Source organism: Aythya fuligula, chromosome 6 (genome assembly GCF_009819795.1).
Source record: "Aythya fuligula isolate bAytFul2 chromosome 6, bAytFul2.pri, whole genome shotgun sequence".
NCBI lineage: Eukaryota > Metazoa > Chordata > Aves > Anseriformes > Anatidae > Aythya > Aythya fuligula.
The window spans coordinates 19,078,562-19,096,476 of record NC_045564.1 but is presented as its reverse complement, the minus strand read 5'-3'; the positions used below and the strand labels follow the sequence as shown (position 1 = coordinate 19,096,476).

The window sequence follows — 17,915 nt, the reverse complement described above, 5'->3', positions numbered from 1 at the left end:
CTCTTCTGAAAACCTGACCATTGTTTCATAGTAGGAGATGCTGGATGCTGAACATTTATGAAAATACTGCTTTTTTTTTTTTTTTTTTTTTAAAAAAAAAAAAAAAAAAAAAGATATGAAACATTAACTTTGTATTGGCAAGAGCTGTTGGCCAGATGCTTAAGCATTTTTCAGTGGTTAACCTCTTTTCTTGTCCTACAGAGAATATCTGATAGCAAAGATGGAGAGAAGAAGAAAATGTCAGTTAAATTTTAAGTGAGATATTTCATTAGACACTAGCCTTCTGGACCTAATCTTTGTATTTACTTTGTGGATTTGGAAGAGAAGGGGATGTGTGTTCATGGATTAATGGAAATTTTTAAAACCTTTCTCATTCATGAACACTTTACTATATGAATGTGCACTGTTTTGGAAACAGTTTTGATACTACATACTCAAGTCTTATTCTTAAAAATGGTAGTAAGAAAGGAAACATTATCTTAGAGAAAATGTTATTGTTCTGTTTTACAATGATGTGAACATTGTCCCTCATCAAAACGAATTCTTGGAACTAAATCATAAATCTCCTGAAAAGGGACCTCCAGTGCCTACAGATAGAGATAAATCATACTGGGAAGACACTGAACCATGAAACGATTCTGTTAACATGTCATCTGTCTAGGAATATATTTTCAAATCTTCAACAGAAGGGTCTAAATTATGAATGGAAGGGGGCCTAACAAAGTTGGTAGTTTGGGAGTTGATACTTTTAACCTCTTCCATCTGCTGCCACTACTTAGGTGTGTCTGTTTTGGCAAAATAATACAAAGTAAAAGATTGTCAAGTGCTATTAGACCTCAGCTTTTTGAAGTAAAATAGATGCATAAGTTCTTCAAACAACGTTGTGAGAAGTGTTGCATCGTATCAGTGTTATCTCTTAAGGTAGCAGTGATTTGAAGTTTTGAAAAGAAAATTTATGTCTATGAAAAACAACATGGCAAAGAGGAGATAAGCAATGTACATTGTAGTCTGGAAAGGGTATATATACCAGTGGAAAGTGAGGATTTTAGACCCTGTTGCACAGATCCTTTGTTTCAGGATCTGTCTCTTTAATCATCCTGTTTATCCTGTTACCCTGTTTACCACAGGGATATGGTAAATTTAGAGCGAATTTCTAGGCTCACTGGCAGCTGCCATTAACAGAAACTGAATTAATTTTTCCTCTCATCTGTCAAGTATTGCTCTTCTGAAAGCTGGAGAAGGCACCCGTCTCCCTTCTCTTGTAGGTGAGATTGAGGTTCCTTCCCTCTGGATGGCAGCACAACTCCCTGGTGTATCAGTTGCTTCTCCTAGGTTTGTATTGTAAGCAAAGTTGCTGAGGGTGTACTCTGCCCCATCAATCTGATCACTAGTAAAGATGCTGAACAGGACTGGACTCAATATTCACCCCTGGGGTACGCCACACTACTGATGTCCAACTAGACTTTGAATCATCGATCGCCACCCTTGGGCTTGGTCATTTAGACAGTTTTTGGTCCAACTCACTGTCTGCTCATCTAGGCCATCTGTTATCAGCTTTTCTGTCAGTTTCTTGTGAAAAACTGTTAAAAGCCTTACTGAGTCAAGGCAGGACTATATCAACTGTTCTCCCTTCATCTGTCCTTTACTGCATAATTGTAGGGGCTCTTGGCACAGCTTTTTTGAAGCTTTATAATGCCTCTTTGGTTTTTCCTTGGTGAACAGAGTCTGAGGAGAGTTGGAAGTTGTTTGTCTCTGTAGGTACCCCTACCCATTGAGCATAAGTGTTCAATCATATGGTGGTAAGGAAAGGGAAAATTGAAGCCAGGGGTTTTCCTTTGCAGAAACCAGGTCCATATTCAGATAAGCCAAGGAGCAAGATGGGTGAATGTCCTGGTATTTTGTTCGTATAATCTGACAAAACATGTATCAATTCCATGGGGAAAGAGTGCTAAGAGGACAAGATGTTTAAATGTTACTGTTATCACATTGCCTCACAGTTTACAACATTACCAAAATGTGCTTGATTAGGGACTCTGTCCATCTAAAGATGTATAGAAGTTATATGTTACTGAGTCATTTCCAGCAAGTACATAAACTGGTAAAAGTCAAGTGTGTCCTAGAGTTTCAATATCAGACATGAACAGACTTTTCCCAGGGTTGAACTGAGTAATGAGTGGTTGGTAGTAGTATTTTCCTTACATCATCTGTGTCTAAAAAGCAGAGAGAACGGTTTGTGTCTAAGAACATATCAAATATGTATTGATAACTAGTCTTTAAGTCTGGCAATACATCTAAAAACGGACGTATATGCAGTTAGCAGATATATCACAGTAAAACTGTTCCTCATTACCTTATACCATTTTAATATATTTGAGAAAGTGGCAAAATATTATAAACATTTTCTGTATACTGCATGAGATAGTGGAGATTAAGTCCTGGAGTTAAATCATCTTGGTGCAATTTCCCTCCTGTATTTCTCTAGCTAGTTAGTTATCACATAAACAATTATACAGTTGCATATGTTATCTTACTGATTTTGTCTTTCTATTCCATTTCATAAATTGTTTGCAAGTAGACTTTGATTTTGCAGTTACATTCTTTCCTCAGATGTATTCACAGACTAATTTCAGCAAGTAATTTGCGCTCTGTGGCTTGTTGTTGAATAGCCTGTTATAAACATTTACTATTTCAGCTGTTAGGAAGGACTTTGCCTACATAGTGGTTGCCATTTTGTGATTGGTTAAGTCTCTCTTCCAGCTGGCTTTCTGGTCAAGACAGACAATTACAAGTAGAAGGGCATTGTTTTATATTTATATTCTCCACTGCTTATTTAAAACAGGCTGTTTCAGCAAACATTCCTGCCAGTATATCTGTTGCTAGAACATGCAAGGAATTTACAGACACAAGAGCTAAAATGTGTGCAGCTGAAATGAATTCATTGAGAAGCTCAAATGAATAATCGTGAAAATAAACATGCCCAGCTTTTAGCCATTTTCTGAGCAAACAAGAAAAGAATCATCTCGTATTCTGTTTTATTCTCAGTACTGCACTCTTAACCCTCTCAGAGCTCTAGGTAGAAGCTGACATGCCTAGCAGATGGTTTTAGTGACTCCATATGCCATTCATTTCATGCATTAAATGCACGTAAACTGTTTTAGTCAACCAGTTTCTGAAGTAAATTACTACTTTTCAAAATCCATTGCATAAGTAATAGCAGACAGCTAAGATACAGTAAGTGCCATTTTGTTTTGCTCTAGTGGAAAATTTCATGCTGACGAGGTCAAGCCCTTCAGTCTGAGAGCAGTCAAGTGATGAAAGGCGCATCCAGCACAAGGAGAGGTGGTAGATGGACATCCACTAACTGTTGTCTCCTTCAGGAGTAGTGAGGATTTTAAACGTTTTAAACGTAGCTTAGATTTATGGAGTTGAGCTAGCTACAAAATCTTGTTTTAATTATGTAAATGAAAAATAGATTGTTTTTAGTGTGTTTTCAAAACTTCTCATGTCTTGACAATTTACATGGAAGCCCAGTAGTTAACAACATTGTCTGTAGTTGTCCTGTAGTTGTGAGGGCAAGAAAATAATCCTCAATACAGCAATTACTAATTTTAAGGAGGTTCTTGCTATGGTGCATGGTAAAATAGCGGTTGTAATGAAGAAGGTGTAGAATGGCTGAATATTTTTTTAGTACAGGGAAGTACTTGTGCTCTGCATTTGAAATGAGTTTGAAGACAGAGTGGGAAAATCAGTCAGTTATAAATAGTTAACAGCCAATTTTCCACTATTCAGCCAAGAGAACAGCTTCCTTCTAGGTAGATAATTCACATGTAATATTGCTTTGCAGTAAGACATTTTCTGTTCAGATATTTCTGTATGATTGATTAATATACTATGTTATGGAAATAGATTCTTAGGCTAAAAATAATTGAGATAATCTCAGACTCAAATTGCTCAGTAAAGAACTAGGTAGCTACACTTTCAACATATAAATCTACATCATTACTAGAGGTTGCTGAGAGGCTGCTGATGCCTTATTAGATAGGGTTTAGATAGATTACCTGCAGCACTAAACAATTTACTGAGAACAGAAAATGGGCTTTCAATACAGTCTAGAAATGAAACATCACAATTATTTGAGATCCTCCGTAACCTTGGAAACAATTGGGAGCAGTGACATCAGCAACAATTATGTGCAATTTTTGTCTTTAGTTTATCACCAAGGTAACCAGAGCAGGTTTCCCTGCTTGAAATTTTAAGAATGTCTTGGTTCAGTATTAAGTGAGCATGCATGAAGCAAGCTGTTTAGAATCTGTTAAAATTGCATTATGGTTCCCTTTCAAAATCGTCCATCAGGATTTAAATTGTGTAAACCCAACTCATCTTTCCCCCTCACCCCACCCAGCCCCCTTTGGAACAGCTGCAGGTAAATGCAGCCTTCATTACTGTGTTAAATTCGTTGAATACTGGAAAGGACGAAAACGCTGAATTCCTGTTGCTGGCAACAAATAGCAAGTATTGCAATTGTACGTAGAGGCTACAAATTGCCCTATGTTGTTTTTGAGGATGGTACTCACCCACAGTTGAGGACAGATGATGTTCCCACATCTAACTTGCTCAGGAAAGCTCTGCATTCAAGTCTAGGTTCCTAAGAGACCTGCAGACAGCACCGCCTGAGGAATATATTGGATGAGTGGTTCCCTTAGATTCCCAGGCCGTGAGGCATCCTTCTTCAGCCTGCTTCACATTGTGGTTGTGCCAGTCAGCAGTGGCCTAGCACGATATCCATCTTCATGCTTGCTCCGGAGAGGTGTTTTCTTTTTTTTCCTGCAGTGGGCCTTGGGGAAAGTGACATTTGAATTAAAACCTTGTTGTATAGGGGAAAAAGATATATTCCCATTCATAATTGCTATGAGACAGGTGCCATAATGCTGGCAGGGAGGATATTCAGGCCTCAGTATCTCTCATCTGTGTGTAGTTCAGTTTTAGAGAGAAACATTTTACTAGTAAGTTGTGATAATCTTTATCATTGAGTCATGGAGGTAAAAGGGCAAGCTGCGAAGAAGTTGTCTTCTAGTTTTCAGTTTAACACTGGAACACAGTCTCAGGTTAAAGCCACATCAAATGGCAATTTAGGAATGTATGTGTAGATTTAAGTTGCATATTCTACCTGTGATGTGTCTGTCAAACATTTTGTGTTTTTTTTTTGTTTGTTTGTTTGTTTGTTTTTTTTTGCATACATGTTTACCCATAGGTTGCTGCACACAAAGCACAGTTATGTTCTGGAGAGTTATTGTGCTTTAAGCTTCTCGTTTTGCTGGGATGGTTGTTTTTGCTTGTTGCTGCTTTGCAGGCAACCTGCCATGCTTGTGTCTTTGCGATCAAGTTAGAACTTGATTTTTCAAGGAGGGTAATATGGATCTGATTGTGTTTTGAGGGCAATCCTGAAGAAATGAAACAAGATTTCAAACCATTAGCCCTGGGAGTTTCCAAACCATACCTCATAGCCTATGGTTAATGTTGGAGTTCAGTAGCTCACATCACTTATAATGAATCAAAAAAAAAAATTAAATTTTTGCTTGAAAAAAGATAATCTGCTCACATACTTTGGTACTGCAGAGGGAATAAGACACCTCACACATTTCACAGTACCAAAGGCTTTCATGGGATGTAATTGAAAAATGGATGCCTTTCTCAGAAATAGAATATTGATGTTCATATTTGTAAAGGAATTAATTCACTGACTGATAGAAGCAGAAGAAAATGGAAGCCAATCTTTTTAGATAGTAGTCATAGACTAGCAAGATTGTATTTATCTTTAGGATTGCAAGGAATGTGAAATTGTTATTTTTTTATTTTTCTAATAATAAGTCCCTAAATACCAATGTGCTTTGGCCTCTAAAGTCTTTTCCAAAAATACGGAATAACAAATAATCACACTATTTGCAAACATGCTTGGTGAAATGGAGCTGTGCCTTGCAATATATTGATTCACTTGTTACAGTTTTCAGTTTGATTAATGTTAAAATTCCATGCAGTATATTTAATCATTATTCATGATTAGTGCAGTAATAATGCACTGGGCATATCTACACATTTACTATTAACAATTAATGTCTTATATTTCTTTCCTATCATAGGTGCAATCATATGGTAGAACTCATAAAAATTTTGAAGAAATATTTATTGGAGTAGACACTTGTTATAAATCTTGATAACTAGGATATTCAGGGAGTTAATAATGATTTCCATAGGTTTATTTTATGATAATGAAAGGCCATTTAGATTATAGCTGTGTTGCAGCTTCTCTCAAGAATCTGGTCAGGAGATGCAAGTTTTCACCACTGTTGCAAGGACAAGAAAAACTCTCAGGCAAGAGATGAACTACTGCATCCTGTGCAGGGAGACCACTTTTTACATATGAAATGTAGTCAGACTAAATGACTGTTGGATTCCAGGTCTACAAACATTACACTAGTACTATGTGAAGAAATAGCAGGCAGGGAAAGGAGAATGAGGAGAAGAGGAGGAAAAAAGTGACAGATAATGATATGGTGAATTGGTCTGTAAGTCTGGTCCTGTGACAGCACCAGTACTTACACGGAGCTATTTGACTGATAGTGAATGCCCTTTGTGAAGGCCTGACTGAATAAAGTGCTGAGCAACCTGAACTGAGCTCAGAGCTGCTTGTGCTTTAAGCAAGAGGTTGAACTAGAGACGTCCAGAGGTCTTCCAGCCTGCCTTAGTCTGTGCTAGGGTAAAAAGATTCTTGTCATACATGCAGGTATATAAGTGGAAATGTGAGTAGTATACAGTTAGAAGATAAATACTTCACTTCTTTATCGAGTCTGAATGAGACAATCATTGGACTAATTATTCTGGTCGTTAGTAACCAAAATAAAATAGCACTGAGGGCATGCAAAAGATAAAAGAAAAAAAAAAAAGGAAATAAAATTAGCTGAGAAGACAGGAAAAGAAGCTGGTGGAACTGACCAAAACCAAGTGAATTTTCCAGGAAAATTGTGATTATTTTTAATGAGAACTACTTCTGTTATACTGAAAAAGTGTGTCAGTATTTTTATAACATATCCAAGAGGAAGTTAGAAGCAATTTGAGCATAGCTCTGGTTTTCTCTAGGATAGAGGTATTTAAGGTTGGCGCTTTAATCTGCTTGGCAAGTGAATGATGAAAATCAATGACTGAAAGCTGTATTTAGAAAAAAATAAACACAAAATACATCACTTTATGGGAGCAGTATTTTAGCAGGCATGCATACCCTGATGAACAAAATAAGTCAAGTATGAGATGGTGGTGCTGGTCTGTTCTGGGCTTGGAACTGGGAGTCTGTGTATGTACAGCTGCTTAAAACAGGATCGGAAGTGTTGGTGATGCATGTATGAGAGAACTGATAATTTTGGGGCTTGCCTGATGAAACCTTTTTTGAAAGGAGGACACGGTGTTGTCTTCTGCAGTATGATTGTAGGAGAAGAAAGTCTTAGACTGTGGCTAGAAAGTCAGACACACAGCAAAGGGGAGAACAAGATTGGTCTGAGAGCAGAGGGGAGCTTGGTTGAAAGCAAGTATTGTGGTTTTGGTAAGGGAGTGCTTAAGTTTTTGTTTTTGTTTTTCCTGTGCAGATGGTGCTTTTGTAACCTTGTGAGGGCAGAAGCATCTCTCCTCTTGAGAGAGTGTGTCAGTGTTTCGGTGTTCAGCAGCACAGTCTCTAAGAATATTAGGAAAAAATAGTTGTAACAACTTTCACCTTTCTACCTGGCTGACTAAAATGGTTTGATTTTATGCAGTTTAGTTTGGTTAAATTAGCTAAAATGCTGCTTCTAGGTTTCTTCATTCACAATATAAGTTAATCAGGTTCTCTTCTACCAGACTATTCACATAATAGACCAAGCGCTGGGTGAGAATGTGCTGAATTACAAGAAGATAGCTTTATTGGGCAAGTTGATGAACCATGATCTGCTGCTAGCATGCAAATGTGTCAGACTTCTTCAGGCAGCATCTGCTTGAACTGTCTAGGGAAACCAAAAGAACACAAAACATCCTATGCTGGAACAGAAACAGAGATCTGACTTGGTGAAAGTGTAATTTTCTTCTCTGTTTAGTCATGATACGTGTGTTGTTTTTTTTTTTGTTTGTTTTTATTTGAATGCTCATGTCATGACAACATATGTAATCGCCTCTTAGTTCCTCATAATCAATTACTGAGAGGACATTTAGGAAAGAAGCAAGGTTTGTGTTCTATATTGTTTCCTCTATTTTTATTATTATAAAAATATTTTACTTCTCAGCTCATTTATTTTAAGGTTTGCTTTAAAACAAACAAACAATTTATCTCCCCTCACTGGATTCTTGCATTGGCTATTTAAGCCTTGTAGAACCTATGATGACTTTTTAAAAGACTCTCAGATACAGTTAGTGCTCACTCAAATCAAATATGCAGTAATACTCTTTGTGAGAGCTCTCTTTGAAGCATATCTAACTTCAGTTTCAGGATCTCAATAAATCTGTCAGAACTCTGCACTCCAGAAAAAACTGGGGAAAACATGACTATGCATAGCTTAATTGTTGTTAGGTGTCTAAAAGGACACAAATGCTTTTTTTTCCACATATTTATTGAGGTGTTTGATTGTATAAGAGTGTTTGATTGTAGATCACAGCTGACTTTATTTGGAACATAAGTACCTGATGTTTTTTAACATTTTAAAGATAAAACCATGCTGTAATTCGGATTCTTGTTCAGTATGTTAATATTTACTATAGAAAAAGACACCTGAAACACATTTTTGTATCCAAAACAATTACTGCTATTGCATTCTGCACATTGTTTACACCTTTTTTTTTTTTTTTTTACTGATGTTCACAGAAGATTAAATCCTTTCCCAGTTAAAGTTGGTGGCAAAAATCTAACAATTTTTAGGGCACACAAATTTCACCTGAATTTTTTCTTCCACAGTTTGAACAATGTGCTTGTCTCATACCCATTTATTTATTTTAAAGTATTCCTCCTGTCCATTCTTTCACCACCAGTTGCTTTGGGGTTTTTACCCATTCCCAGGATATTGCAGTCTATCATGTGGTAGTTTGCATTCTGTAGTAGTCACGAAAGTAACAGTCTTCAAAGCATTTATTTTTAAAAGGTCTGTATTGTATTTTTGTTTCCTAGATTACATCCTTGGCTATTTTCTTGTTTCATCTCCCTGTGTCAGATGCCAATGTTCTCTTAACCCACGCAGAATGATTTATGTCAGCTCTTTTCTGTCTTCCAACAATGTTTCATCACTGTGCTGCTTTAAATGTTTTGGTCTCTTCAGAGTGTTTAGTGATGGTGCTTGTGTTTTTTCCTAATTTTTTTTTTGAGAGAGACTACTCTTTGCATTTGGAGATCTTGGTTTGCTTGTCACCTGCGTTTATTAGTTTTCACTTCAGTTATAATCTACCAGGATTCCTGAGTCATATAACGTTTTATAAGGGAGACCAAAATTCAAATGTTTTGAGAGCGAGCTTATTGGAAAGAATAGGTCAGGAAACTAATTCCAATCCACATACAGTCCTTATGCTCAGAAGGTGTGTTATCTTGTAAGAGAATTCAATTTAAAAGAAATAAAAAAGGTATTCTTACAGGTCTTGTACAATTCTTTATGCTTCAGTACTTAGTGAATTTCTTACAAGGGCCATGATAAAGATTCCAATGGCTCATTGGAAATGTGCCACCATTAACTAATGTATTCCATCTGTAAGTATTCATTTCTGAACCAGACTGGTAAGGGTATCAGAATAATAGCAGTTCTTAAAATGGTATGAGCCAGACTAAACTGAAAGCACTGAGTAAGGTGTGAGTCATAAAAAGCATGAATAAAGAACAATCCTTGTCTCCTGTTGAAAATGCAGAGTGTAGGTGCTTGTTCTCATCAACCATAATGACTGAATTCAGTACTAGCCGTATCAAGCATATAGTAATAAGCTTCTTTTATGAGGTTATTGTTGCTTTTGTTCATATTTCCATAGAGACTCAACTAAGAAAAGGTTCATTTCTCTCTCAGAAATGAAGGGATAAGAAAGTGTCTTCTTCTTTGAAAATAAAAGCCAAATTAATCAGATAAAGAAATACAAGTAAAGAAGTACAGGTAGCAAAAAGTTTTGTCCAGTGTACCACAGAAGTTTACTGGCAGAGGTGGTTGGAACAGAAAATTTTATATTCTGATTCCTCGTTCAGTACCTGAATGAAGCTGCCTTCTTGGGATGAAAATTAATATTCTGGTTAGTATTTTTTGGCTTCTGGAATCACAGAGTGAAATTACCCTCGTTGAGGATGATCTTGCTTCTCTTTTTGTAACGGTATCCCAAGTTCTGACCGTTTCTTGCTTTTTCCACTTGCATTTTCATGTTAACTATATCTCAGTCATCTCTTATTAACTGCTTGTCTGAAATTATCAAAGACCTTTTATTTACGTTAGTCATATAAGTTCATTTTCCTCCACTTAAGATAAACAATTTGCAGCATCTCAGTTAGCCTTCTTCTTGTTGAGCCAAATTTTAGCTTTCCAAGAGTGGACCTGCTCCACTGGGCAGGGACCTCAGGCTGGTGGCCTACTCAGGCCTCATAAGCTAGCTGCTGTACAGTGGGGATTTGAAACAAGTACAATTGAGGACTTGCCCTTAGAAATTTACCTATGAGAGTTTCACTTTAAGATGCTTTATTTTCTAAGACAACTCTACAAATATGCAGTGTAATTGCAGTATCCTACTGTTCCAGCTACAGAATTTTAGTGTCTAGACAACACGATATGCATTTCAGCCAGGCACAGAAATATTATAGTCCCATCTTTATTTCTTTCACAACTCTCAGTTCTCTTGCTTTGCAAATTGACAGAGGCATGGTTTTAATAGAAAAGCAAAATACTGTATTGCAGTTAAGATGCAATTATAAATAAAAATCTCTATTGTTGCTTCCTCAGTTTCAATTGCTGTTAATTTGCTGGTGCCTCTTTAACTCTCTGAAACTTCTGTGAATAAATGAGGTGACAAAGCATAATTATAATTATGCTGTCTGTTTTAAAGCTTGACCACTGGAATGCAAAACTGTGTGAGTTCACCTCCATCAAAAAGTATTTCTGAAATAAAATACATGTTTCTGTCTCAGTGAAACCAGAAACTGAAACTGGAAACTGAAGAGTAAATGACAAGAATAAATGATGCCTTGTCAAGTCCTGAAAAAGGCTAATGAAACCTTGCAGCTGCCAAATCTGACTGAAACCAGTGGCCTGTGAATTGCAGTGTTCAAGGGAAAAAGTCAAAGATAATCCAGATGTTCCCAAGCAGAACACTTCACAATACTTTTTCATTCATTTTCTTTGTCTGTATAAAGTTAAAAAAAAAAAAAATAAATAAAAAGGAAAGAAAAGGAGATTTTTTAAAAATGCATTTTCTGAAGGCGGTTATTTGACATTCAAAATAATTTGATGTGCTTAGCACATTATTTATTTCCACACTCATTACTTTAAAGGTGACTTTTATATTTACCTTTTTGAACACAGGATTGTTCCTGTGAAGGAGGTTTCTTAGGACATCTCTTTATATTCTCTTTATATTCTTCCTGAAGTGCTTTTCTTTTGGCAATGCATAAAATGAATCTTGAAAATCAAAAGGAGGTTTGTGCATAATTCTGGAACTGACTATCTTTTACCATTTATTTTTGCTCATTATTATGCTGGCTGATGAAATATTCTAAGCTGGAGACCTGTGAATAAATCTTCATTAAAATGTGTTTTAAAGAGGTAGTTGATATTTTTTTTCACTTATGGTTTTATATTTGTTTTACAGCTGGACCTGTAGTTCATTGTTAATCCACTGGTTTGCTTACTTAGCAGCATCAAAATAAACAGTCACGTAAAATCACAACCAAAAGAGGGCTAGTGTGGATTTATACATCGCAAAATGCAGAGCCATCATTCTTTTCTAAGAAAGAATGTAAGCAGATGTTCAATTTGCATTTTACTGGATCAGGACCCTTTATTAAAAAAAAAAAAAGTTTTAAAAGTGGATTGCTAACTTAGACCCTTTCTAGTAATTAGGATCCTCCAGTCTCTTATCCGTATTTGTCAATTTAACATTAAACTCAATATACATTTGTTTTACAGACTTTAGCACTATGTACAGCCTATGAAACAAAGAGTACATCCATTCCAGTGAAGGGGGAAATACCAGATAACTCTGTAAATAAAAGACAGCAAAATACTTGGGCAAGGAGAACTTTTTTTTTTTTTCTTTTCTTTCAGCAATGAGGCAGGAGTGTCTTGAATTCTGCTCTCTCTTAACTGTTTCCTGGGTAGGTTTTGACTACATTCCCATAGCAGGTTTTGCTCTTGGTTTAAAGCAGCATATCCTTGCTCTCCTTGTTAGAATTAAGGCACTTCCACATCATTTCAGTAGATACACCTTTAATATTCTAGCAGATAAGAATTGAAGTTGTACTTTAACAGTTTAGTACTAGATATTTATATGAGTAGAACAGTCCTTTCAGGGAAAAGGAAAGTGGAGTGGAAAAGGAGAAACTAGTCCAAAGCAGAAGTGAATCATTTCCAAGTGAGGAGGTGGCTGGAGGGTGAATTTGGCAGGAGCATACCTTTTCTCTGTTCCCCTCCCCACCCCATCCGCTTTTGAACAAGTAATTTCAAAGGCCTGCCTCCAAATACATGGGAGGATTTTGTGCTGATTCTTCACTCCTGCTTGGAAACTGCAGTTTCTATCTTAGTCTTACAGAGCTGAAGGCAGTACCTTGCTTCCTACTGAGTGAACTTTGGTGAAATATAATACTGAAAGTAAATCAAACTTGAGTAGGCTTTAGTAGGAGGCAGATGAATGGGGGAGTGTTTAGGATATGAATTATTCAGTTAGATCAATGGAAACCTCTTACTGATTTGAATGGGCCACAAACCAGGAAATCCTCTGAGTCTGGTTGAGAATCCTTTTGGTATTTTCAGTAAGTTACCCAATGTGGGGATGCTTTGCAGAATAGGACTTGAAACTATGAGAATTTGTCAGGTACTAAGTAATGTCAAATGTTAACTTACTTAAATACAAACCATTTGTTTTATGTAACCTTTTGTAGGAAGATCTCATTATATATGGTTAACTTTCTACTGTTTCTATGTCTTTTTCTCTTAGCTTTTGGAAATAGGGACAAATGGTTCAATTTCAAGTAAAATCTGCCTACCTGTAAACCTAGGCAACTGTCAACAGAACTATTGTCTCTGGTTGCTATATTTCAGTATGCCTAAAAAATAAATAAATTGCAACATGCATGTATGGGGCTGTGACTGCCAGGGTGTGTTCACGGTGACAGGTGTTGGAGGTTCATCTGCTAATTCCTCATTAGAAACAACGTGGTAGGCTGATGATACAATCTGGTCATTGGAGGCCCTATCTTGGTTTGGCTTATGTGGCTAAATTTACTGAAGTAATTTAAAAAATAGTAAATGTATTTTCAATTTTAATTATGTTTTTTGATAGATGTATTTTAAGATGAAAATATTTATTTTCCTTTTCCCAATAAAAATCTATTATCTGTGTTCTGTAATTAGGCTCACAGCTTACTGTAAAGGATGAATGGTGTTCACTGAACTGCATCATTGGCCTTATTGTGGTAAAATGACAGAGTTTGTTTCACCAGCTGTGACTTTGGAGGCAGGCTGAATGATGGGGAACACATAAAGCTCGACAGATTAAACTATTTCTAGCACATAACTGTACATGTATCATTGAGAATTCAGCAGCAGTTCTTGTTTGATAAGCTTACTAATGTCGTTGTGTTCTAAGGAACACTGTGCTTCTGCATGAGGTCTCTTATACAGGCTGAATCCTGCAGTCCTTACTGAAGCAAAACTCTTTCTGAGACACAGGATCACTATGACCATGGAAGACACTGAATATGAGAGTATGTGACCAGCTCCTCACAAGAGCAATACATCTGCCTAAGGAAATAGAGCATGCAGTTCTATGACTAATTATGAATTACAGAAAGAAAGAATAAAAGACACAATGTTGGGAAATAAATGGTTGATTACTCATCTTGCTTCAAACAAGAACATTTTCAAAAGGCAAGCCCAATTACACTCACTTTTTTCCAATAAGGTATCTATTTCTCCTAATTTTCATCTCTTGTAGTAGAAAATAAGACTATTGTCCTTCAGCTTGTTGTATATGTGGCAAGGGTGATTGAGAGGTTGCATGCAGTGTTCTGATTTTATATGAAGATGGTAGAGTAAATTATGGTAGCAAGTTAACAAGAGGTATAGCTTTCAGTTTTTCTGTGAATGTGTTCTGAGTACTGTAGAAGCTGCCAGATGTTGCTGAAATTCAGTGATGTCAGCTGATGCAAGGATACAAAAGCCATAGAACTCGATGTGCTGTATTTAATATAATCTGGAGTTGCAAATGGCCTTCGTTGGAAATTTGATAAGCCAAAGTGGTGAGGCAAGTGTTGTGTTTCTCTGTAGTTTAGCACCTGATAATGTATGGGTTGTCTTACCTTTTATCTTTAAAGCGGAATGAATTGCAGGTGTTTTAACAGATTATTAATTTCAAACTGCAAAGGACTTAGTATTCTCACAAAACAAACAAACAAAACAACTTTAATTCTTGGTAGTGAGTTGCCCTTCCATATCTGGCATCTTGTGTTAGACTAGAAGTTGGGTTTAAGTGATACCAGCTCTGGAGGTGCCATGGAAGCGATGGATTTTTCTGCCATCATCATGAAGCACACTTTGTGTTGTGTTAGGTAAAGAGATGCTGGGGAAGCTTAACTGACCCTCTTATGCCCCTTCCTGGAAATTCTTTGTGGGCATAATGGCAGAAGAGGGTGAGCCTATTTTGTACCTTGCGTTTAGGTAATACCTTTCACCTGAGGGCACCAATGTGCTTTATAGATGTTAAAAGAGTTAAGCTTCTGGATCCATTTAGCCCAATTTTATAGATGGGGTACTCGAAGCATCAGTTTAGTGATTTGAGAACAAAGGACTACTAATTCTGTGATCTTACTACAAACAAATTAAGAACAATGTATCATATTCTATCAACAACACAAAAGTTATCAAGCTCAAGAGAAAATCTTTAGAATTACAGATTCCTTGGTTGTGTATTTGTGTCCACAGTTCACAATTTGGCACGTAGCATACTCAGCCACCTTTGAGAGAGTATTCAGTAGCTACCAGCAAGTGCTTAGTAGCTTAGTTATTTGTTGGACAAAGCATGTTCTGTGTGGTTAAAACATGACTTACTTCATTAATCATTAACCTGCCAATGACTAAATGTATTTCCTGAATGACATCTGTTCTGCTCATCTGTTCTATGATGAAATCCCACCTGTTTCCATCATAACACCTGCAACTAATGTAAGTACCCATGTGTCTTTTTTTTCCTCCTTGAAGAAGATACTTGTAAGATTAATAGTGCCTCCAAACAATATGCTTTTTGTAAGCACCGTAGTTAGCACCATGGAAGGTCTTTAAGAACAGTTTGAAGGGGAAAGATGAATCTACATATTTCGTGAACAGTAACTGAGCTTCTATAAAAATGAATTATTTTGCAGTGAAATTCAAAATGTTGGTATCATTCTAAAAAGAAATGCATTGTACTTTTAGGCAGTACAATAAAAAGTTGTTCTTACCAGAACTCAAGTTGTCAGATAGAGTGCTATTCCTGCAAAATAAAGATAGCATAAATAGCATAACTGGTGCAATCCCCAGCCATGAGTCTATTAAAGCTCTTTCCAGAGGTCATGCATGTAGGTTGTGTGGACTGATAACCATTTTCATTATAGAGAAAGAGGTTTTTAAAGATTACCTTTCTTCAATATAAGGTTTTTGTCTTGGAGTATCTCTTGAAATCCTTTGCTGTTTTTTTTTTTTTTTTTACGCTCATAGACAGCCACGCATTCTGTGATGTGTATGAGTATATGAACCTGGTAAATGGAAGAGAGCACTGAAACATTATTGTAATTGAAAATAACCAATCATATCTTTTTTCTAATAATAAAATTGATAAGTGATGCACATCTTAAGTATTCTGGATTTTTTCACTTCATGAAGAAAATTGTGTTCCCTGAGTCTTCTATAAGAAAAGAGAAGAGTAATAACATATTCATCCTGGAAAACATGACAGCCTGCAGTGAAATTAGATGACTGCATTTGTTTTGAGTAGATACAGATGAACAAAAATGATCCATCTACAACAAAGCCACGTGGTCTTTTCCTTTTTTATTTTCCTTTTAGTGTTTTGTTTGAGAGTAATTGTTAAATGGAACTACTCTGAATCAACGTGTGAAAAATTCAAGACCGCTATGCAGATCAACTCTAATTTATATTGTGTTTATGTTTTTTACCTTTTTGTTCTGTGAGATGTTTCCAAACAGCATGTTGCTGTCAAATGTGGCCCTGGTATAAATGAGGCAATTCATTATATAACCCAGACTATTAGTGAATGTTTCTGTTGCTGAATAAGTCATATGTGATTTTTTTTGCCAATTCAGCAATACGTGATCCTTTGTATTGAGCTGCCAAATGCAGCGAAGGACAAATTATTAAAATTTTATAAAATAAAAGTTTAATCTTAAGAAGTTAAATGGACTTCAATACTTAATAAATCTTAAGCTGCTGAAAAAAACTTTGAAAGGTGATAGTGCAATATGCAGTTTATGAATACTTCTTGCTGTAGGTTTGTCCATTGAAATTTGGTCCACTTAACTTGACTGATAAGCCTTGCTCTGCATGTTCATGTAATTTAACTGTAACGGTCAGAAAGGAAAATAATAATACATCGAGTAACATGGAACCTATCAGAGTTTAAGGTAATTTCTGTGGAAGACAGTATGTAATATAAAAATACTGTCTGCTAAATGTCATTTTAAATAGTAACATCCATTTTTAATAGAGTTTACAGCATGGAGAGACTATCTCCTGAGTCATTCAACCTGAATACAGGTTGAAATCTGGACTGAACATCCTACAGCTTGTTGACAACTTGGTGGTTCTTATTTTGATTATATCCATACTTAAAAAGTCATGGTTAGAGTCAGTGATCAGGGGTAAAGGGCTAAAAGGGTGTGATGGCTAGGTTAATCTTCCAGTCTCAGTTGATCTTTTCTGAGTCAGTCTGAATTAAAAGGGAAATGCTGGAAAGCACACTGTGAGCTCTACTGACTGCCAACTTCAAAGGTATTGACATAAAAGGAGAAGGACATGAAAAGAGGAAAACTGTCAATGAAAAAGCAGCAGCAAGAAAAAACCAACTTGCCTCTGAAGGACATATAGACCACTTGGGCGTTACTTTCTTGACCATCATTTTATCCCTAGTAGAACCAGTATCATCTTTGATAACTATTTGTGAGAAAATTCTGGTAAACATTACTATTTTAACCCCCCAAACTTTTTTTTTTTTTTTTTTTTTTTTTTTTTCAGAAATCCTCCTCCTACTTTGCTACATCCTGAAAAATGGTGCAGAGGATTCAATCATTTCATTTCACAGTGAGTTTTATTTTCTTAAAAACAAACAAACAAACAAACAAAATAAACTAAAACTAGTTTGTTCAGCAAGGCCTGCATGTGTCAAATCTGAAAGCAGAATTTATTTTATGAAGCTGTTACTTTTGCAGGTTTTTAACTTCAGTTTTCTTTTCATAGATTCTAAACTGTTCTTCAGTTCTTGAGAGCTAAAAAGCACAGTTTGATCTTCTCATGTAATTTGTTTCCCAGCTTCTTAACTCTGTAGTTGATTTGCTTCTTGACTTTTTATTAAACCTGGGACATGTTTATAATACATGTATGCCTGATTGCCTTGATGGTTTTGGGGTGGACTTCTGTGTCAAAGAGAAAATGGACTAGTGAAAATGACTGCCGGTCCATTTAAAA

The 17,915-nt window shown here is 36.2% G+C and overlaps 1 protein-coding gene across 1 annotated transcript in view; it reads left to right on the top strand.

Annotated features, from left to right (window-relative positions):
- MYO3B (myosin IIIB) overlaps positions 1–17,915 on the top strand; it is a 186,012-nt gene that overhangs the window by 40,908 nt on the left and 127,189 nt on the right. The window contains exon 8 of the mRNA XM_032190017.1: positions 17,466–17,531. Coding sequence (XP_032045908.1) covers positions 17,466–17,531 — 66 coding nt within the window. The remainder of the gene's footprint in view (positions 1–17,465; positions 17,532–17,915) is intronic.